This window comes from Suillus discolor (assembly GCF_016758755.1).
Source record: "Suillus discolor strain FC423 chromosome Unknown F5147scaffold_59, whole genome shotgun sequence".
NCBI classification, from domain to species: domain Eukaryota; kingdom Fungi; phylum Basidiomycota; class Agaricomycetes; order Boletales; family Suillaceae; genus Suillus; species Suillus discolor.
Window position 1 is genome coordinate 155,176 of NW_024541306.1, and position 22,046 is coordinate 177,221.

A 22,046-nucleotide genomic window follows, 5' to 3' on the forward strand; every position below is an offset into this window, starting at 1 on the left:
GCAAGTGGATCACCAGATGGCACCATACGACGTTGGGACCCAGATACTGGTCGACCAATAGCACCACCGATAGAGACCGGTCATGGGTGGGTTTGCGCTGTCAGATACTCTCCCCAAGGGGATAAATTCACGAGCGGCGGAAACGACAAGGTGATCCGTATGTGGTCAAAGGACGGCGAGCTGCTCATGGAGATCGAGGGCCATGACAGTGTGGTGTCATCGTTGTGTTGGTCCAAGGACGGCGCACACATTTTTTCAGCGTCCGTCGATCGCACCATCCGAAAATGGCGGTCGATTGATGGGAAAGAGCTCGTTGTTTTTCAGGGTCATACCGATCCCGTCATCTCCCTTTGTCTTTCTCCTGATGAAAGCCATCTTATTAGTGCATCAGTTGACCATTCAGTTCGCATCTGGGACCCCAAGACCAATGAGCCAGTTGGAGACCCGCTCTTGCACGACGACGAAGTTTGGGCTGTCGTCATTTCTGCTGATGGAAAATATATCATTAGTGGTGGATCAGACGCAAAGATATATGTATGGAACCTGGAGGCAGCGCTCAAACATGCAGGCGATGATCATGTGTGTGTTTATTCTTTGTCAGTATCTTTTCTAAGTGGGGTTTGGTTGTAATTCAGCTTGCGATTGAAGCAAAACCCGATGCGAAGCTCAAGGCAAATCGTCTGCGTTTCTCCTTCTTATGGTATCTTACTTGTTTACCAGGGACGTCCAGTTCGATCGATAGATACTGTGCGCCAATCAGTTGTCAACACCCTCCTCGTTTGCTTATTTGTCTCATCAGATCTTGCACACTGGTCAGGTCTCCAAGAAGCAGCCCATCAACAGAGGCTTGACGAAATATGTCAGTATAATATTTCTTTTTCTGGCTCTCCTAAATTTAACACTGGTACAGGGCAACGGCTTCTGGGACGCTGATACCAACATCGAACCCCATCCCGCAGCTCCTCCTGTGAGCCCTTCGTCTTCCCTTCGTTGGCGCATTTTGCTCGGTTCGCTGCGTTTCAGCACTCAACCTCCAGACGCGCTACAATCAATCCCGCTGCAGCCCCGGCGTTGGAATTTCAACTCATTTTCAGAAGGAAGCTCGATACGCACCGTTGAAGTAGCTGCTGGTCGCAAGAAAAATGTGAGTGGCTTCCATCACTCCTTTTTGATGTCATGGAAATTAATACATTTGCAGAGAATTTATGTTTCCCCTCCCAGCGCAGCAGAATTGGCCCGCGCAGAAGCGGTAGCAGCAGCAGCTGTGCAACATACGAATAGCAACAAGGCTGGCAGTTTGACACAAGCAGGTCAACCTCAGGCTGTGTCGGGGACACAAGTGTCTCAAGGACGCCCGACGGAAACGGAAGGTGCAGGTGGTGGGACGGAAGATGTTTTTTATGAAGGAGTGAGCTGCTGCGGATTTTTCTTTGGTCGTCGTCGTCCCACCTCGCATCAGTCATGAGGTTATCTACTAAACTCTCTGTTGCTTGATAATCCTATTCTGTAGTAATTTGGTATTTTTGTTAATATGCGACGAAGCTGTCCTGTCTTCGATCCGGATTCAAAACTGACTAGAACCAGAGTCCTGTACCCAAGCTAGATACGGGTACCCACTTGCGAGCCTTCCGTTTGATAGTTCGCTTTGAACTGCATTTTTGCTAGCGTGGCAGCACGATGGTGAATTTGAGAAGATCACGTCGGATCATGATAAGGTTGAAGACATGATGGACATCAGGTACTGTGGCTGTAGCTGTATGGCCAGAGTCTTCTAAAGATCTACCAGTGATTTTCGTTCGTACCTCGACGATCGGACTTGTATATTATCACATACTGACTTAAGAACATAACATTTAGGGTAACTGAGAAGCTAATCGCAGAAATCAACATGAAATGTAAGTTTTCTGGTCTGCACTCAGCAATCCCATCTCCCTCGCCATTATCTGTAACGCAATGAACTGGGAGTAGAACCGTGCAGCAAAGAGATCGCCCTCTGCAAACCAGAGTCCATTATCTGGAGCAGAATGTCAGTATCATTGAATCGCACAATCAAATCAACAGAATACTGACGTCCAGTCGGCCTCCAAATACCCGCGAACTCATAATCACTATCTAATCCTCCGACGTCATGGACGGTATCAGCGACCTGAGGCCCAAAAAGGTTCTCAGCAACTTGTTTTATTGTAGTTTTTTACCTGTAAATGATGCGTTAGAAGTGCGTGATCAGACGGATAGATGTTTAAAAGACTTACCCAGTTGCGAAGATGACAAGGTCGGCCACTACTTGCGAACCATCATCGAATACCAACCCGGAAGGGGAGAAGTGGGAAACCTCATGTCCCGACTTGACGGTAATCTGGTTGCTAGTAAGCAACATGCGTGGGGGAACTCAGCAAAATTGATAATACCTTGCCAGACGTGATGAGCTGTGCACAACCCCGGTCGATGTAAAAGCCACCTGGAATGTCGGTGAGAAAAATAGAACGATACAGAACAAAAAAACTTACCTCGTCGAATTGAGAGACGGTGAAAGAAGTTATCCTCAGGGCCGGGAAGGAGATATCCATTCCGGGACAAGTTCTCCCTAAGGTCCCTAAGGAAAAAGGGTGAGACGAAGAAATTACTTTCGAATGTTGCCAACGAACTGATCGATATGGGCATGCATCTCCATAGCGTTGTACTTGGAATCTTGCAGAGCTGACAAGGGGAGAGCGACATATAAGCGGTCGGCGATCTCTGTCGGAGGAATATCCTGCCCGACATATCCTACGAGCAAAATCAATATAGATATCTCCGCAGCAGTACACTGAGATTACCGGTAAGCAAGCTGTTGATCGTCTGGCGACTGACAACGGCGGTCGGGGAACGCTGGACAAGCACTGTCTGAGACCCATGATTTGCCACGTCCTGAGCAATATCGTGCGCAGAGCATGCTGCGCCAACGACAACGACTTTCTGCGCACCGACGCAGGAGGAGGACTTGTATTCGCTTGAATGGATGACAGAACCGAGAAAGGAGGTCTGGATGCAGAGGGTCAACGTCGATGGAAAATTAAGTCCTGTTTACGTACTTTTCCCGGAATCGGAGGCGTAAACGGGAGTGCACCTCCCCTCGTACCAACGCCTATTGCGCCAATAAGGTGCCGAGCCTTCACAGTAATAGAGGCTTGCCCTGAAAGAGATACAGATAATGTCCAGGTACTTGACGAAGCATCATATGAAGTAGCAGAAATGTGTGCTGAGGTCAACACGTGAAGACCCAGAGTTCTTTGGTAATTTTCAAGATAATCAGCAACATCTCCGCAAGGAATATATGTTCCGGATCCCTCTGGGAAATCGACGAAGGGAAGATGGTCTGCTGGCACATTAGCATAGGATGAGGTTGGCAGTTCTTCAGCTGCACGTACTGAACGCCTTCGGAGTATTCGTCTCCAGTGAATCGTATCGAGAACGCCAACTATTGCCGATTCTGCCAGACCTCTCCAAGACAAGTGTAGAGATCCCGAGATTCTCCAAACGGGCGGCCACGGACAAGCCGCACTGACCTGCACCCACGACGACCGCTGTGTACTCCATTGTAGTGTTCCACTCGGCAGGACGACAGAGAGGCGTGTGTGCATCAAAGCGATCGACCACGCCGGACAACCGATCCATCATGGTCACGAAGGACCAAGCCTTCCATGAGGAGTCCTCGGTTTGAGTCAAAGTGAATACGGCAGAGCATTGGGCTATGACTGTATCGAATTGAATGATTCCCTGGATGAACGTCTTTGTAGGACTAATGCGCCGATGACGAACACCTGGCAAGAGTCGGAACTGACTTGGCCGTGCAAGGGCAACGGGAACTGAGAAAAAATGCTGCATTTTTGGAAGTGAATGCAAGGTGCGAAAATCAGGGGTGAATGCCAAGATATCCCGCCAGTAGCTGTCGTTCGTAAACGAGCGCTTGAGAGTAAAACTGGGACCGGATATGTCAGAAATAAAAGCAGCAAGCCACGCGGAAGAGATGGCCTCTGATATATCCAACAATAAGTGGACTTGAACTGATTTTGAAAGGCAGGCTTACCTGCAGACAACGGAACAGAGAATGTTTCTGAGCCAGACATATTTCTTGAATGGTCAATTAATTGAGCTTGAGTTATGCAGTTAGAATCTCAGAAAGAAGGCTTTTATACGTCTCGGTCCACACAGGCTGTACCTCCTTCCTTGTTTTTCTTTGCGATTTAGCCACGGTCTCTTTCGTGCCCCGGTACCTGCGGCTGGGGACCTCAAGTATACGGATGCATGCATCCTTCCGATCCACAAGGCGGTAGGACATGACGGCCCTTGACTTGCTAGACAGCCGGCTTCTCCATAAACCGATTTCCTGAGCGTTTGAGTTGCGCGCTAAGGAGATACGTACCAATAGCTGTTGTTGGCTGTCCTTTATACCTTCCTTTTGTGTTCTTTTCATAACGTCACAGTTGGACAGGGATCAGTACCGAGTACCGAGTACTAGGACTTAATCTGCCTGCAAGGGTAGACGACATTGGGATTGATGCAGTGAACCTATACTTGTGAGGAGTTGAGTCATGGTTACGGTCGCAAGTAAGCATACACAAACAGGCGTGGGCCATGGCGCATTTCGCAACGCGCGACTGCAATATCTGTTTGCTATCCCAGTACTTACCCTGCCGGCAAGGGTCGAGTTTTCGGTGAATCAACTGTCAAAGTTCAGTCAAATAAGGTGCAAGACCCTGAACATGTCGGTGCTTTAAGCTTCAACCTGTGTATAAACTTGACCATGCCGACCACTGGTTCACTAATGTGTTGTGTACATTGCAAGTTGCGGTGTCGTTCAGAACGTTCAAGGCGCATCGCCTGCTCAGCTAGTTCTAGAACAACATGCCAACAGCCAAAGCGCTGCCAGTGAAATGAATGCCTACACATCGGCGGTTTCCTGTTTGCTTCCACAAGCTAGATTTGCATTAAAATACTTGACGCAAAATAGTTACCGGCGAGAATGATCGAGAATCTGAATTCAACTTACATAGTTACCTCGGTACCTGAGGGCTGAGCTTACACATGAGCATAGATGCAGCCAAATAGATATGCACGAGCCCATCGTATCTTAGATTTGAAAAGCCTGTATATGTAAAGTGGCGTCAAACATCACATAAAGTTACAAATGTCCAGTTCAAGCCTGGTTGGGGCAAATGCTTGTTGAATCTGAATACAGACCGAACCGGACACGTTTTGAGGAGTACATTGGCGAAGTTTGTAATACCACCGATGATGAGGATCTTGCCATCAGAGCGAGGTGGGCGCGTGAGCAAGTCGACTATATGTAGATTAGCAAGATGTGATTGACGTGGAAAGATACGCACGGATTGTCTTGGCATATTCGAAAATTTGACCCTTGCTTGGGGCACCAGAGTATTTATTCACCGTAGTTTGCGAGTTCATGGGCGAAGCCTGCTGCTGCGATAGCATCACTGCAGACGACGGATGTACCACCACCTGCGACCATTGTCCAAATACGACCGCTGGGGTTGAGGACGGTGAGCTTGGGAGAAGCACCGGTTGAAGCATCGAGTTTTTGAGCGTATGCTATGTCAAATGAGTACGACGACATAATGACAATCGACGGAGTACGTACTTTGTGAAATATCTACTAAATGGAGCGGGCCAAACAGCAGGTGGACCACGATCAGCGTTTACCTTGGAGCTAGTGGTAGGTCTAGCCTAAGCGTTCTCGTAGATTGTCAAGTCTCTTGCGACAGCCCACTTTTGACCGCGGATGCCCTCGGCTGTCTGGTCGAGCTTCGCAGCCATGTCAAGGTAGTGAACATGGCCGTCATCAGGATAATCGAGGACGACCGAGGGGTTGGTAGGGCAAAGTGGAGATCTAGGTAAACAGAGTAGAGAGGTCGATGTGACTCAAGGGTTGAGCTTGTTGCGCCCGACCCCACGATCCAAAATTTACACAGCCACACTCGAACTATTCAAAATTTCAAATCAGAATTTGCCAGATCTGCAAGTTCAACGTCGAGACTATATATATAGTACCGTGACTCGACTCTATCATTTATATGGAACGACCTAAGCTGCCTGCAGCATACTCAGAACAATGCTCGTTGCAATCCTGCAATTTCATCGCTGACGCTTTTGGGTTTACTTGGATCCGCATTCACAGCATCGATCCATTCTCGTGGAAGCTACACGGCAATATCTGATCAGCGAGTCAGGAATGTACAATCTCCTTCAAGGAATTCATGGATTGTTCATCGCGAGCATTATATGTGTAGAAAGTTAACGTGCGTAAGATTCGAAATGCAACCGGTTATTTTACAATTGACCCGGCGTGCTCTCAGGGCCATCTTCAGGAGTTCAAACCTTCATATCTAACGTTCGTTGGCGTCATGTACAGCAATTCATTATGTTCATAGAACTACTACAACGTTCAAAACACCGCCATCGACATGCGATTTAAAGTGGCATGTACAGCTAACTATCCGTATTATTAAGTTCTGTCAACGTGTCTGGCCACCGATATTTCAAAACTTTTTAATCATCGTCACGGCCAAGTTAAGCATATCAGCACAATGGAGAGATGGAGAACAAAGACTTACAGGTGGCTAGTGCAACTCGTCGGATGAAGGACAAGGATTTGTGACCCCGGGCCTTATAGTGCACAGCATCGCCAAAATGCACTTTGGGAAGGTGAGTAACCGCGTTGTGATACCTACTGACTTCAACTCAAGGAGAGGGAGCCAGGAATGAAGCGCTCCCTCCTCAATGGCAGCAGGTTGGGTTGCTAGAATGACAGACTGGGATATCAAGATTCAAGATGACACGTCGTAATAGCTTCATGGAACCGACCTTTACCAGGAGTGCGACTAAGTGAGCGAAGAATGTCCCACTAGCAACGAGGAACTAATGGTGACACATTGACAACTCGTTCCCAGATGCGAATGGCACATCTCACCACTCGGTCGGTCCTACTTCGCCAACCACAATACCAAGACCACATCGTGGAAAAAACCAATGCCTGAGCGTCCACCAGAGAGCTTGACGCCAGAGTGCATGCTCGAGGGTCATTCCAAAGTCAGTTGGAGCCTTGTCCGCTTGGGTACCAGTTGCAATATACTGAGCGCGTCATGCGATGGTTCAATTTGTCAGTGGACAATAGATGGAGACGCGCACCATTAAAGTAGCTGCCGGTCGCAAGAAAAATGTGAGTGTCTCTTGTAGTGAAACGAAAGAACTTAAACACGGAATTACAGTCAGGGACCGGGGGCAAACCTACTTTCGGCCGAGTTTTGACCAAGTGCCTAGTAAGAACGCTGCACTTATGTAAATAAGATTTGTGATGTTCTGACGATGATTATAATCCACTTCAGTGTTATGGCATTCCAGTTTGTCTGTCGTGATGTCAGGTTAGAGGTAATACTGTACAGTACACTATTGGCTCAGATGCGCAAGCAATCACTTCTCCTCCTTTGTCAGGAACAACTCGTATTTCGAGAAAGCAGGCGTCGCATCAGTAAACCTTTGCCTGATCAATCTGGCCTTTGCTTCGCTTCTTGGTGAGATCGAACAAGCAAACGGACGAGGCCTAAAGACAAGACCCTAAAGAGTTTGTTTGGGCTGATCCTTAACAACATCGATGCAGCCATGACACACCTCCTCATACGCATCGATATCTACAGGGATCTGTGCCTTCGTAACTGGATCAATGGCAGCAGCGAAATCAAACGCCCAGACCAACGTGGCAATGGTGAACGCCTGCTTGACTGTTCAGCCCAGAAATCGGGTGTTAGAGCGTCACATACCAGGTTTGTGTTGACTAAATTCATCCCAGGGCAGAGTCTCTGCAGGACATCATGAGATACATATCGTGTCCCTCCAGCCCAAAAGACTTACTCTTCCGCTCCCAAAGGGTATACTTGCGCGCCAGTCTTTGCTATCCACACCAGGTTTTGTCCCGTGTTCGGAGAGGAGGAATCTCTCTGGTCGAAAGACCTCAGGTTCGTCGAAGACCTCTGATAATATTTGAGCGGGCCTCCATTACATGTGAATTACGACAAACTCACCCGGATCATGCAAAATGCCCCCTACTCGATGGTCAGCTTGACAGGTTGGAGAATGCGAATGTTACACATACAAGCATTTATGAAAACGGTTGTACCTTTAGGGATAACATAGCTTCGATACTGGCATAATACATTGGTCAACGTGGGCGAAAACTATGACCGGTAGATCGCGACTTACTTCTTGAGTCTCTAGCAACGCGTGAGGCATTCCAAGCGGTGCCATAGGTTTCAGTCTATGTACCTAACAGACTTTCAGCCTGATTTACCATTGCTAACCTAGACAAGAATTCACCTCTCTTAGGATGGCACGGACATACGGAAGCGATGCAAGGTCATCCATTGTGGGTGGCCGCCCGTCCGGTAGAACGGAGTCGATCTCATTTTGAGCCTTTCGCAGTGTCTCGGGGAAGGCAACAAAACACAGAATGAGGGAAGAAATGAAGGACCCCGATGAATGGGATGCTTCGAGCACGATCGCACCTAACCAGCTACAGCGCGAGATGAGAGTTCCTGAAGATGTGATTCAGAGTTCGCACTCACGCGGCAGCGTCCTTTGACATCCCGAGCTCTTCTTGGCGCTGAATGACTTCTTCCATAAAACAACCAGTACCTTCTCCTCTGGCGAGCCTTGTTTCTGCCTCTTCCAATAACCCAAAATATAATCGACGTTGCAGCGTCCTCGCCTCCCTGCATATTCTTTTCCACGGCGCCCACCGTTCCGGGACATATTTGAGAATAGGGAGGAGATCGACGGGAGGCCCCTCAGCAGATACCACCTGCACGGTGAGTCTCACACCTTCATAAAAAATTCTTTCTTCCTCCGTGTCAGGCCGTGGGCAGCGTTTCCCAAAAGCTATAGACAGCAGTATTGAAAATGTGTAACGATCGATGTGCTTTTCGAAGTCCTATGAGGAGATGAGAAAGCTTAATAGATTATCGAAAGAAGGGAACCTCACTTGAGGTGAACGGAGTAAATCAAATAGAAGTTGTGAACTCTCTGCTACCGCGACTGGTAGGTGTTTATTCACACTTTGTGGGGAAAGCAGGGTCTGTAACGCCTTTCGGCCCATATGCCAGATATCCGTCGCTGACGACTGATAAAAAAAATTGAAAGGATGCTGAGGGAGAAATAACGTACTCGAATCTGCTTCCGCGATAAAATACCCATCCGTTATGAGACTTCCAGTGTAAAATGACGGACGACCAGAGGTTTCATTGCTTCGCTTATCCATGAATTCTTTGAGAACTGTGGCATCCGATACCACAACAACTGTGCCGTGACCGATCTTCAACTAGGAACACTATCAGAGGCAACGGCAGAAATGTTTCTGTAGCAAACGTTTCTTACGGAAAAAATGCCACCATATTGTCGAGCCCATTCGGTAAATCTAGAATGAATGAGGTCTGTAGCGTTATGAATGCGAGTCAAATTTGACGCCTTACTTAATTTGGGCGAACTTGGGCGGGACCATGAGGGCATTTCCGAGTATGGGGACGGTCGGAGGACCAGGAGGTAGGTGCTGCTCGCGCCTTCCAATGCTTAGTAACTTGGTAATCATCCATATTATACCAGTGGTTAGGAGGAGAGAGAACAACGATATGGAATCCATTGTGTTACTGCTTCTACTGAGTGGCACTGCCAGTGAGGTGAAAGGGCAGGGTACAATGCTTGATGGTATCTGATGGGATGGAACAATGCCATCTAGCACGATGTGTCCAGGTGACTTGTCCCAACCTGCCGAATTGGATTATGATAATGTATATTTGTCCGTACCATTTTGAACATTGCTGACTTGCCATAAGGATCTAGAAAAATCTAAAGAGGTTTCGATACGCATCAGCCAAGCTGGCAGGAGCTAAATTGAAAAAAAAAAACATCCTGAAAACAGCCGTTATCTGCCAAGTACGGATTAGAAACATCTTTGAAATCGAACATGTTCTTATTGGCAATTCTACCCATAACCCCGCCAACTTTCTAAATTCTTGCGGAAACTCACTCAATCTGACGTCACGGTAGAATGGACTTTGGAAGGAGAACGAAGTCAGGACTCAGAGGCATAAATCAATGGGTCATGGACTGATAGCCGAGTTAGACCCATCCCTCCGAAGTCAGCCTATCTGAAGAGGCGGTCTGTTATTCGCGTTTTCGCGTGAGAGTTATAGTCGACTTCTGGATGCCACATCAATATCAAAACGAACAAACAGTTCACGAAGTCACCTGTATGGAGAAGGCCTGCGAACACTCCATTGGAATTGATTATGTTGAAGAAAGTTTCTGCCTCATAAATTTGTGTCCGCGGAAAGTGGGCAGTTGAAACGTATGCCATATCTCATTTTGGGTGACAGCGCACATGAGATCACCCTCGGGTATGGTGTGACCAGTGGTAAACCCAAAGTACCAGGTAATAATGATATGATAATACTATGGACCTTCTCTAACTGCATAGAGCAGGCCTGGGAGCCGGGTGAAAACTGCAGTAAATCTGGTTTCATTCGCATGCCAAAGGGATTTGATTAGACGTAGCGATGTCCATTAACAAAAGCGCACTCAACTATTGGTATTGCTGAAACGTTGTGGCCGCATCTGTTCATGAACATCACAAGTTGAAATTACATAACAATCTGAGTCTGAACTTCGTCATCGTTCCAGCACTGACTCCAAGACGAGCACGAGTCCTTGCGCAATGCGCACGAGCTACGAGAGATCGTATCGATCTCTCCAATGGCATACCTGAAGTGGTATCTCTCTCCATAGAAATCGAGGTCAGCTGCTCAGGTGGGAATGCCATCGTCCAGGTTTAGGCTCAATTGAATCGTGAAACGTTTGATTTTCATGTCAGATGGTCGATTACCCTGACCAACAGCATCTCCAAAGGTCTGTTGTACACGTGTAATTCGATACGCATCCATAATTGGCGACTTGAATTGAACAGACCCACAGAGTCTTGACAAAAATCGATGCTTTACCCCCTGCAGAAAGTCGGTATTATGATAACGGACAAAAGGTTTTCGTAGTTTCGCTAGAAATCTTTCATTTCCCAGTATAGACTTCACTTTGCGTTTTTCACTTTAGTTGTTAGATTTTCGAGGACATCCTGATCCTCGGATGTCCGACCGTCCGACCCCATCCGCGCCAGCAGCATAGTCGCTCCATCCCTCTGACAGCACACATGGGGATCATCACTCAGCATATACAGAAAAGTTAGAACTGGCGAGCCCTATGATGTTGTGATTCATTCTGAGAATACTCGGTGCTTCGGGGATCAATGGTTATCGCACTTCTTCTCTCTGATGCCAACAAGCCCCTACGCTATGCAGACCTTAGTCGAGTAGCCCTTCAGTGTCTTTATGCAACACACTCGATGTGGAAAGCCCTTTCTATCCTCCAATCCGCAATATCATGTAGGGAACTAGAAACACCCACATCGTTCACACCACCATCTCGGCTTCTATCTGCCTTTGATGCGCACGTCGGTGACTGTTCGTGCCAAACGCGAGCGCAGATGCTCTGGGAGCTTGTCCAATTCTACAACATACCAGAGAAGAAAAACGCCCTCGATCGCGCAATCACAATGCTGCAAGAACTTAGGATTCAGGCCGCATTGCTGCTTCAGGAGATCGAGCTCAGTCACGGGAAACCACGCATTCCCACCCTCGACGCACTCAGAACTCATTTGAGTGTATGGCAACGCATCGGCTTCACGCGTTTTTTAAATCATTTCTCTGGGCCCTCTGACTCTCCGCCTGAAATTGGCGGCGCCCCGCAGACTGGCGCTGCTGGAGATGTGCTAGTTAGTAAGTGAACCTTGACAGTTAGAGTAATGCACCATAATTTGCTCAATGCCTTGTTCCCAGGCCCGACGCTTCCACCGGATTCTTCACACAAACGCTACCAGATCACAGTTGAACCAGAATGGGACACCGACAACCTTTTCCTCGTCGCGCGTTTCTTGACGCTCTGTCTTCTTCTGTCTGAATGCAAGATAGCTAAGTTAAAATCCGGTTCCCCTACCCGCGTGATTGTTCGCGTCGATCTTCAATTAATGTATGCGAACATCGGACTGGAGCTTGAAGCTTTGAGTCTGTTGCCGGCACGGAGGAATGCGAAGCCTTGTGATGGCAAGGTGAAGTTGCACGCGCAATGCGATGCTATGCAGGTCTACGTATCCATCGTTACGACGGATTGGGTGAAGAAAACGGTTCTTAGACTCGGACTTCTTGACTTTCACCAGAGGTATGTGATATTGGTGTGGTTTCAGGGACTGGCATTCAAACACCGTGTGTTTAGTTTGTCCGAGGGATTGATAGTCGCAAATAGTCGCCACATTTCGTGCGTTGCGACGTATGCATCCACGTTGCTTGTACGCGCGTTGTGGTTGACATTGAACACACCTTTACTGGTCGCGATCCAGCGGTTCTGTTCGCATGGCGGTGAGTAACAATACGCGAATATAAACGAAATTTTGTTGATGATATCGTTACCTTGTTTCATATCAGAATTCCACAATATCTATTGCCGTATCACCAGAAATCCCGCATCCCCAGCCCCCTCTTTCTGCGAGATGGGAGAACCCAATTGGTTCGATGTTACACTTGTTTCCGATGAAGACATTATCGCATCACCGTGGGCCATGCTACCGCACGTCATCATGATATGCATGTCGGGGGAAGGCACGATTGACGACTTCCGCCGTCTTCTCCTCGATAACAATCAAGGGAACTGGCGTCCTAGTCAACCTCATAATGGGACGTGCCAAGAGATTGTTGACTACGTCAGCAAACTCAAGGAGCTCAACTTCGCTCGCTTTATGGCGCACTGCTCTGCGCACCATGATCAGTTTCCGTTCACATTACCGGATGATGAGGATGCGTTGGAGAGGGTATCTGACCTGATCCAGAAGGGGTTGGGCAAGAGAGCTAGTGACACCTTTCAGGGGGCCAGAGATGGGGCTGATGACTTTGGAACAGGGAGATCTATGAACATGTTCACGATCGAACACTTGGTCGTGGAATTTCCAGGCATGATATTGAAAGAACTACAGGGAAAGCCTACCGTTTATGGTTGTAGACTTGAATCTTGATAAGCTCGCACCAGTAAATTGTACTAGTAGTATCTTGACTTGAACATCCCAGCTTATCATCGCCAGTACTTGGACACATATGGGAGGTTGAAACACACCTGGCATCTATTTCATCAACGCTCATGTTATTGCCGCGCTACTACAGATGAAGAAACAACTTTAGAAATTTGTATGTTACTGTAATGTTCCCCTTGAATGTTCTCATTGGACATGCAAGTCACTGATAGCATAGCGGCCGGTCGCGAGCGCTTCCCACGCTCGTCGCCGTCGGGTTCTTATATAATCATTATATGTTATTGGGAACGATGACTATGCTGGCGCGGATGAGGTCGGGACGGTCGGATGACCATTCAACCTTTCGAATTACCTCGCTTGACAAGGTTTCCTACGACAATTAGTAGCCAACTTTCGACCAACCGGCAATTTCCGGCAATTCACGTGATGCCGGTCCCATGTAGAAAATAAATGTCATGCCGCGTCTGTCATTTGATACATTTGTACACAATACGCAGCCAACGGAGTATGCCGAAATTATTGCAGAGGAAATCAGAGAGTGGCACGTTTGTCCGACAAGACTCTCACTCGTCACAACTTAATCTGGAGGGCATCTGGGAATTCGAATTTCCGGGTCCGTCCAGCTGAGTCCAGCTGGATCTGTCCGGCTCACAAAACAAAGCAGTCCAGAACTTGTGAGTCTCCCCCCTGAGGGTGCTTTATGTTGTTTTCCGACATTCTACATGGCTTTATGACTTTATATTTCAATATAACGAAAACATTTTCTATATATGATCATATATTCAAGTTGGCATAGATGACAATATCTGCGGCTCACCAGGACTGTCCTCTGATGGTATGACACTAATACATTACATGAGCAGAAATATGGATGGGAAAGCCGGTCAGTGAGTCTAATGATTGCTAGTAGGTGAGCACAAAACTGTAGCGGAGGAAAGCTGGCCAGCTAGGTGCACGAGAAGGACAGGCAAAAGCCCAAACCATATCTACAAAGCTGTAATCATCAGGCAAGGCAAGGCAGGGATATTGTTAAATTGATGTGTTCGAGACAGTAACAAGTCGTAAAAATGAGCTCATTGTATGATGCGACATCAAGAACTGACAAGTTGTGCGCAGACGGATCCAGACAGACCCGCACGCAGCCAGACGGAGACTGCCGGAAATTCGGATTCCCAGACTTTCTGTTAATGTTTGGGTCAAGCAAGGTTTCTGCCGACGCAGGTGGCAATTCACGAGTGACAAGACGGCATACCGCATGACTCCTCATCAGCAAAAGACCTTGAAATTTCGCTTGTCAGAAAGAAGTTTGATGCTTATGGTGAGCTTACGGCGTTGGTGATTGAGCAAAGCGATTGGTGGAACAAACTTATCCATAGTAAAATGTAAATCAAATAATGTGGTAGCGTTAAGTGGGTAAAATGGGTTGGAAATAACGATATTATATTGAGATTACTATTTGGAACCCTAGACTAGGGCCATTTATAACCAGCAGTGACGACCGTTGTAAAACTTTGTAACAATTGTGCATGGATTTGAGATCATTGTCTGTGTTGTGACTACTACTACTACTACTAGTATGAGGTACTGATACTGCGTCTATGCAAACTCTGTGCTGAATGTATGATAGCTCTCCTTATCCGCGAAACTGTTAAGAAAAAACTGGTCATAGCTCTCCAAACAAGTGGCCGAAGAAATCTTTGCATCTACCTTGTTACCATATTCTGGTATCAATTCGACAGCATGTGTTACATCCGTCAATGATATCACGCCACCACACCTACAATGTTTACCATGTTGGTCTATCGTGTATGTGCGCTCTACTGTCCACATTGCAAGTTCTGGATGGTCACTGGGATTAGCGACAAAGTGAAAGAATTGGACGTAGAGGAGTGGACTGGAGAGGAACATTGGCAACACCAAGTCAGAAGTCCGTGGAATCTTTGGCTGAAAAATAAGTCGGACTTGTGCAACACGACTGGCTGAAAAACATCTTGAATTAGATCTGAAACACGACTGCAAGAATAAACTTACTACTTTGGCCACCATCATCCGTGACATTGATTAGGACAGTGTCACAGTTTCCAAGGGGGAATGCATCACTCGGTGGGTACGCTTGTATCACTCTGCTTGGCATGATGACTTGTGGCTGGAAAGCAGAGTGAAGCTGTAGTCGGAATTTGTTCCATGCACAAAAGTGTCTGTATTTGTGGTCCCAGCGGGTATGCTCGCCAGTGAGGAGGGATAGCTGATTGATAAACTGAGAGAGCACGCGACCGAAATTAACAAGTGAATATTTGGTTTCAATAGCGATGGGTGTCAGAGCCTTGTAATCTGGCGTCGAAGTCAGATGGAAAGCAGTGTGAGCATCTCCAGAAAGAATGCCCTTGAGAAAATGATTCTGAACTGGCCGAGGTCCATGAACAGAATGTGCTTCATCAGGGAGAACACGAGAAACCCAGGAAAGTGCTGGATTAACGGTTGTCACTTCCTCATCTTCCATACATATGGTATTGACAAGTGACGTGCCACGAGAATAGAATAATGCATACAAGTTGAATAACTCCATTGACTCCTGGCGGTTGAGGATCCGTATGCACTGCTCTGTAAAATCAGTGGATCGCCGGTTTGTGCGCCCAAAGAGATGCTTGCAGTGTGTGATGAGTAAGCGCTCTGTCATGTCAGCTGAAAACTGCATCAAAGTGCCCAGTCTCTCGACTCTCCAAAGCTTTGCAATAGCTCGAGTTTCGGGATAAAAAAATCTTCTTTAATGCCTTTCTTTCCCCTCCTTGCCTCAGCATCGACAATAGCATCCTTGAACACGTGAAAATCTGAAAGCGCTTGCGCCATTGACTGTAGGGAATCAGGAGAATGAACTGGATTCTGCGAAAGATAGATGAACTCCACAAGGGCGTGAATGGCACGAATGAATCTGGGTGGAGCAACACCTGCGATTGAAGCGACAATGGTGCATTGGATATCTCGGTGCTCCTGTCCTGTCATTTGGTTGACATGGGTGACACCTTTGGTGAAGTGACGTGTTCCCACCCGCTTATGCTGAACCATGAAGCGAGCATCGAGCTCAGGTTTCCCTACTGTCTCCTTGATCCAATTGAGCGGATGATCTGCAAAAAACTTGATGCAGGTATGTAAAACTTCACCAGTGAGAAAGACAGATGGGCATGCGAACATCCAATTGCGCCAATATGGCATGTGAACTCCCGACAGATGGACTGCTTTTGCTGCCTTCTGGAATTTATCGAGATCCCAAGGATCAGCCTCCTGGGAGATCTCATAGATGAGTCACAGCGTGTGTTGCCCAGTACGAGGAGGATGGAGGACTCCATCACCAAAATTTGCCTGTGTCGCCATAGTTATGGGAGATGCATTTTTACTGACGGTAGCGATCATGGTAGCCTCTGGGAGGTCACATATGTGAGCAATGAGAGGTGTAAAGACATAACAAATGTATCGGGAAGGATCAGGCATAAAACAACCATTTTTTGCTGCAATCTTGAGATTGGCGCAGACAAGATCGACACATTTATGCCACAGACGTGCTTGCAGAATGCTCTGATAATCAGGATGCACACGAAACTTGGTGATGGGCATGTAAGCAATACACCGCCAAGCTCGTAGTGTAGCCTTGGAGCGAACTTCTGAATCGAGGTTGCCAATCATAATGAAGAGTGGGTGCATCTCAAGCCCTCCGGTAGTGTGTGTCACAGGTGTTTTATCTGATCCCAGGATGATCGGTACTTGTGTAGCACCTACTGGGAGATGGTCCTAGGAACATGGCATCAATTTTTGAATAGTAGACTGACGGATAAAACTGACCTGAATTTTCCATGCCATATTGGTGCTCATATAATCCCCATATTCACGCTGACCCCAAACATTGACAACATGTGGCTGAAAAGTAATGTGATTGGTGAAAACGGGATCTCCAAAGAGCTGTTTGACAACTTCGAGAGCATCACGCCAGATGAGTTGCAAAGGATAGGTTGTCTTGTAGCCTGTAAACTCCATGGTCGAGACTTTCCATGGCACAAAAGAGGGGAGTGCGTCAATCCAGTCGAAAAGTTGATCTTTTGACGTGAAAGATGGTCTTGGGCGGGTGTGAAACTGTAAACATAGAGTTAGACCTGTCAAATAGGGCTCCAAGTCTCCTACCCATTTTAGCTTCAAAAACTTGTCAATCTGAGTTTGAGTCAGGTTTTCAACTAGAAACCTTGCCAATTCCCACTCCCCTTCATCATGAAAAGGGTAATACATATTTATTTTCCTGCGATAATCATATTGATCCTCTTGCAACCTGTCGAATAAGTTTTTGCCGACACCAAAGACATACCCAGATCGAGGATGATGATAACCAGTAGCGGAGGATGTCGATGAATGAGAACCTTGCAATCCAGGTGGAATTGGAAATTGATGTGGATGTGATTCGTGTGGCCAACAGGTAGATGGAGAATCAAGATGGAGAATGACTGCCTCGATGGAAAAGAACTCCTCACTGCAGTTGGGACACAGCCTGGTATATGTTAGTCTATGTAATAATAAAGTGATAAAAGATACTTGCTGTTACGGTACACTTATTCCCCTAACTTTTCCTTCGTTACCGGACAGTGGTCCCTTGTCACGTCTGTTACTGAACGTCCGATTACATTCCAGACTCTTACTCACATAATCGCCAAGCTTACCTTCCGTGCCTGTAACCGTCACCATGCTTAGCCCTTATCTCTTATCAAGCGGGCTGTCCGCCTTCTATCTTGATACGCCATTTACAAGCTCCGCTTGAACATTCGCTATATAGACACATAGTGTACCGATTGTATTCTGCACTTTAATCTACTGGGTTTTACCTGGAACCAAGTCCTTTAGCAAGGCCTCCAACCTTGCTATCTAAGAACCACTATTCTAAGGGAGTCGCTGATACTCGCCTTAGCCAGAAACCTTTGACCTCTCATATGAGAGAAGAACCACGTCTGTCTCACCAAATCTCAGTCCACTCGGACTCAGACAGCTCGACATATCTCAGTCGTAACAAAAGATTAAAGTCCCACCATAGACGCCACCATCTGCGATGTCCCTTGACATCACGACTTCGCTAACTCCTTTGATCGGAGCCTTGAGCCTAGGCACACTACCGCCTATACCACCGCTGAATAACATGACTACCACTACTAAAGAAGTAGAAATCAAGATCAGTTCTCCTCCCAAATTCGATGGAGATCGCGATGAATTGCACAGGTTCATGCTGAACTGTACTGTGTATCTTGATATCAATGATAAGATCTACGACAATGATAAGAAGAAAGTAATCTTCGCACTCTCGTTCATGACCAAGGGTAATGCAGCCGCTTGGAAAGAAGACTTCATGGAAGCTGCCCAGAACTCAAAAAGAAAGAATACAGCCGGAAATATCATTGCATACGGAACCTGGGACGACTTCAAGGTAGCCTTCAAAGAAGCCTTTGGAGCCATCGACCCAGCAGGAACAGCTATGGCCAAAGTCCGAGCCCTTGAAATGAAAGGAGATCTCCAGACCTACATCTCCAACTATCGTCTCCTTGCTCACAAAGCCGGGATAACCGAAAATGTCACCAAAGTAGAATTCTTCCGCGAAGGTCTTGATATAGGACTTCATAACAACCTCTATCGTACCAGAGAAAGTCTAGACGACTTTGAAACTGTCGTCGCCACCTGCATTAATCTGGACAATGCATTCCAGAGATTGAGAGCAATCCAGCGACGGGAGAACCCGACATCCCCCCAGAAGAAAAAGAAGTACAGAGATCGCCACTTCACTCCTCACAGAAGCGACGCCATGGAAGTCGACAGACTTTCTGAATCTGAGGTAAAGAGACACTTGAAGGAAGGACGGTGCTTCAATTGCCACCAGACAGGGCATTGAGCCAATGACACTGTGTTCCATCCCAGAGAAGACAAGAAACAGAAGATGCCTATCCGTAGGAAGGCTGAGAAAGAAGAAAGCAGTGACGACGAAGAAGAGGTAAACCGACGCTTCGTAGAGATGGATTTTTGAAACAGAAGGCTGCATCAATGTCAGTACCTTCTATCCCCATATGACTTGTACAATCACTTGGAAATAAGAAAGAACTTCGTGTTCCTGCTACCATCATTTCCACCAAGCGTATGAAAACCATTGAAACCTCTATGGTCGTTGACTCTGGAGCAAGCGGAACCTTCATTAGTGAAGCATTCTGCAAACTACATGGAATCAAGACCCATAAACTCTCGAAACCTTTCCCTGTCACAACCGCGGATGGATCCGACGCCAAAGGAGGACTCATATCCCGTTATTGCGTCCTCACGATCAAAATTGACGAATGAACCATGATAGGAAAGTTCAAAATAACCAAACTTGCAAAGAAAGATAAAATTTTGCTTGGGTTCCCATGGTTAAAAGCATTGAACCCATTAATCGACTGGATGAACAAAGAACTGTCCCTCCCGTCAAACGAACGATCGCTCAAGATCGAGAGAAATATCGATCATCTCAGAAAGCAGCGCGGTCTCCCGCTACTGTTCTCTCGGATCACTCCCGTGCAGAAGGAATCACCTCGCGAATGGAAGGATTCCAAGTTAAGGAAACCCTCTGAAGAACCCATCTACCCCTGAGCCTCTATCGAAGAAATCACCGACGAGGAACTCCCTCGTCTCGTGCCCGATAAAGATGAGTCAGACTATGACACCAAAGAAGACGTATGGTCGGAAAATTACGCACCACCAGTCATCGACCCTTCCCTCTACCCTCTCAGTGATGAGGAGGTCTTAATTGAATATTCCCCCAACAGTTCCCAAGTTAGGATAATCTCCGAAATCTCTTTCGACACCCCCCTCACGAAGGATGGTACCTCGAAGCAGGAACAGAGCTATTCAAAATCCAGCAATAAAGCTCAAGAATTTGCCTTCGCCGGAGAACAAGAAAAAATGAAGAAAAGTTTCGAAGAACTTGTCCCTTCCTATCTCCATACTTACGCCAATATTTTTGCAAAAGACGGTCTCAACAAACTACCCCCAGAACGACCAGGTATAGATCACCGTATTGATCTAAAACCAGGATTCGTGCCAAGAACATCCAAGATCTACCCGCTATCAGGAAAGGAAAGAGAAGCAGTGAAGACCTTTATTAAAGAGAATACTGAAAAAGGGTTCATCGTACCGTCGAAATCCCCGCAAGCCAGTGGATTTTTCTTTGTAGGAAAGAAAAGCGGCGAGCTGCACCCCTGTCAAGATTACCGATACCTCAACGACTGGACCGTGCACAACCAGTATCCACTTCCCCTTCCAAAAACCCTCATTGAACGACTCTACAAAGCCCAATATTTCACCAAAATCGATGTACGTTCTGGCTATAACAACATCCGGATCCACCCCGACGATAGATGGAAGGCTGCTTTCACTACCGAAGAAGGCCTATTCGAACCAACGGTAATGTTCTTCAGATTAACGAACTCTCCCACCACCTTCCAGTCCTACATGAACAATCGCTTCCAGACCGAAATCAATGAAGGATGGCTCGTCATATACATGGACGACCTGCTTATCTTTTCCTCGGACCTTGCAGAACATCACGAACGGACAAAAAGGGTATTAGAGACTCTTCGCCATGAACAGCTGTTCGTGAAACCAGAGAAATGTACTTTCGATGCAAAAGAGGTAGAATACCTCGGAATGATCATCCACCCCGGAGAGGTAGGCATGGAACACGCCAAGGTCGACAGAATAAAGAATTGGCCGGTCCCTACTTCCGTAAAAGATGTTCGCTCCTTCCTAGGGTTCTGCAACTTTTACACAGCATTTGTATCCCACTATTCCGACATTGCCCGACCGCTTATCAACCTTACTCGAAAAGATCAACCTTTCGCTTGGACTTCAGATTCTCAACACTCTTTTGACAAACTCAAGCACTGTTTTACGACAAAGCCTGTGTTACGCAACCCCAACCCTACACGCCAATTCGCCCTTGCTACCGACGCTTCCCTCATAGCAACCGGAGCTGTACTTTTACAGACGGACGAAAATGGTGTCTATCACCCTTGTGAATACATCTCCCAGTCTTTCAACCCAGCCGAGCGAAATTATGAAATTTTTGATTGGGAATTACTCGCTATCATTCGCGCTCTTAACGAATGCCGTCACTACTTGGAAGGAAGCCCTCATCCCGTCATCGTCTTCACTGACCATCTAAACCTCCTCTATTTTTCGAAAGCGCAGAAGCTTTCTCGTAGACAAGCACGTTGGCAGCTCACTCTGTCCAACTATGATCTGGAATTACACCATGTCCCCGGAACGAAACTTGCCGCACCTGACGCTCTTTCATGGCGCCCTGATCATGGCCTCGGTGAACATGATAACGAAAATTGTGTGCTTCTCCCCGACTCCATGTTTATACGGTTGCTCGATGATGAGCTCTCTGCCGCGCTCGCCACGAACTCTTTGGACGACCCAATTTTCTCTGTTGCCAGCGATGCCTTGAACGGGCTTTGCCTGCCTCCGATGACATCAGCGCTCTCAGACTGGAAAATCACCGACGGGGTGCTGTACTATAAGTCTCGCACTTACGTCCTGCCCTCGCAGAGAATGGCCATTTTGCTTCGGCACCATGACCATCCTACTGCCGGCCACCCCGGACGGTTTAAAACCGAAGAACTCGTTAAGCGAGATTACTGGTGGCCTGCCATGGGCACCTTTATCCGCTCCTATGTCGCTGGGTGTGCCCTGTGTCAGCAGATGAAAATTGATACTCACCCTGTCACTCCCCCCCTTGTCCCTATCCCCTCCTCCACCACGCGGCCTTTTTCTCAGGTCTCTGTTGACCTTGTCACTGACCTACCTGTTTCCAATGGTTTTG

The 22,046-nt window shown here is 47.2% G+C and overlaps 5 protein-coding genes across 5 annotated transcripts; 1 reads left to right on the forward strand and 4 right to left on the reverse strand.

The window, feature by feature from the left end:
• Nucleotides 1-1,883: 1,883 nt before the first annotated feature.
• Nucleotides 1,884-4,347, reverse strand: F5147DRAFT_839515 (putative dimethylaniline monooxygenase (N-oxide-forming); the record flags this gene model as incomplete). The annotated part of the gene is made up of 10 exons (XM_041444231.1): nucleotides 4,067-4,347; nucleotides 3,408-4,013; nucleotides 3,072-3,355; nucleotides 2,817-3,021; nucleotides 2,646-2,766; nucleotides 2,508-2,593; nucleotides 2,409-2,458; nucleotides 2,253-2,356; nucleotides 2,071-2,108; nucleotides 1,884-2,014 (listed from the first exon to the last, which is right to left on the reverse strand). Exons 1-10 carry the CDS (start codon nucleotides 4,104-4,106, stop codon nucleotides 1,884-1,886), a joined length of 1,665 nt encoding a protein of 554 aa, XP_041289061.1. The 5' UTR covers nucleotides 4,107-4,347.
• Nucleotides 4,348-5,038: 691 nt separating this feature from the next.
• F5147DRAFT_712972 (uncharacterized protein) lies at nucleotides 5,039-5,445 on the reverse strand (the record flags this gene model as incomplete). The annotated part of the gene is made up of 2 exons (XM_041438386.1): nucleotides 5,039-5,320; nucleotides 5,367-5,445. The coding sequence occupies 2 exons, from the start codon at nucleotides 5,443-5,445 to the stop codon at nucleotides 5,145-5,147; spliced, it is 255 nt and encodes an 84-aa protein (XP_041289062.1). The 3' UTR covers nucleotides 5,039-5,144.
• A 1,937-nt stretch (nucleotides 5,446-7,382) lies between these two features.
• F5147DRAFT_814616 (cytochrome P450) lies at nucleotides 7,383-9,634 on the reverse strand (the record flags this gene model as incomplete). Its single annotated transcript, XM_041443525.1, has 13 exons — nucleotides 7,383-7,611; nucleotides 7,666-7,767; nucleotides 7,815-7,853; nucleotides 7,906-8,024; nucleotides 8,076-8,096; nucleotides 8,147-8,195; nucleotides 8,254-8,316; nucleotides 8,368-8,563; nucleotides 8,616-8,980; nucleotides 9,032-9,162; nucleotides 9,214-9,367; nucleotides 9,424-9,463; nucleotides 9,519-9,634. The coding sequence occupies 13 exons, from the start codon at nucleotides 9,632-9,634 to the stop codon at nucleotides 7,468-7,470; spliced, it is 1,539 nt and encodes a 512-aa protein (XP_041289063.1). The 3' UTR covers nucleotides 7,383-7,467.
• A 1,533-nt stretch (nucleotides 9,635-11,167) lies between these two features.
• Nucleotides 11,168-13,231, forward strand: F5147DRAFT_712981 (uncharacterized protein). Its single transcript, XM_041438387.1, has 4 exons — nucleotides 11,168-11,870; nucleotides 11,931-12,309; nucleotides 12,364-12,506; nucleotides 12,573-13,231. Exons 1-4 carry the CDS (start codon nucleotides 11,342-11,344, stop codon nucleotides 13,154-13,156), a joined length of 1,635 nt encoding a protein of 544 aa, XP_041289064.1. The 5' UTR covers nucleotides 11,168-11,341; the 3' UTR covers nucleotides 13,157-13,231.
• A 1,536-nt stretch (nucleotides 13,232-14,767) lies between these two features.
• On the reverse strand, nucleotides 14,768-17,893 carry F5147DRAFT_747315 (uncharacterized protein; the record flags this gene model as incomplete). The annotated part of the gene is made up of 9 exons (XM_041439937.1): nucleotides 14,768-15,150; nucleotides 15,203-15,416; nucleotides 15,456-15,896; nucleotides 15,974-16,159; nucleotides 16,232-16,410; nucleotides 16,495-16,954; nucleotides 17,006-17,293; nucleotides 17,342-17,571; nucleotides 17,869-17,893. 9 exons carry the CDS (start codon nucleotides 17,891-17,893, stop codon nucleotides 14,768-14,770), a joined length of 2,406 nt encoding a protein of 801 aa, XP_041289065.1.
• Nucleotides 17,894-22,046: the final 4,153 nt, after the last annotated feature.

Excerpts from the sequence above, each read along its gene's own strand:
- F5147DRAFT_712981 (XM_041438387.1), top strand. The coding sequence starts at position 11,342 with ATGGTTATCGCACTTCTTCTCTCTGATGCCAACAAGCCCCTACGCTAT. Across the intron at positions 11,871-11,930 it reads TGCTGGAGATGTGCTAGTTA|GCCCGACGCTTCCACCGGAT; the intron begins GTAAGTGAACCT and ends CCTTGTTCCCAG. Across the intron at positions 12,310-12,363 it reads CTTCTTGACTTTCACCAGAG|TTTGTCCGAGGGATTGATAG; the intron begins GTATGTGATATT and ends CCGTGTGTTTAG.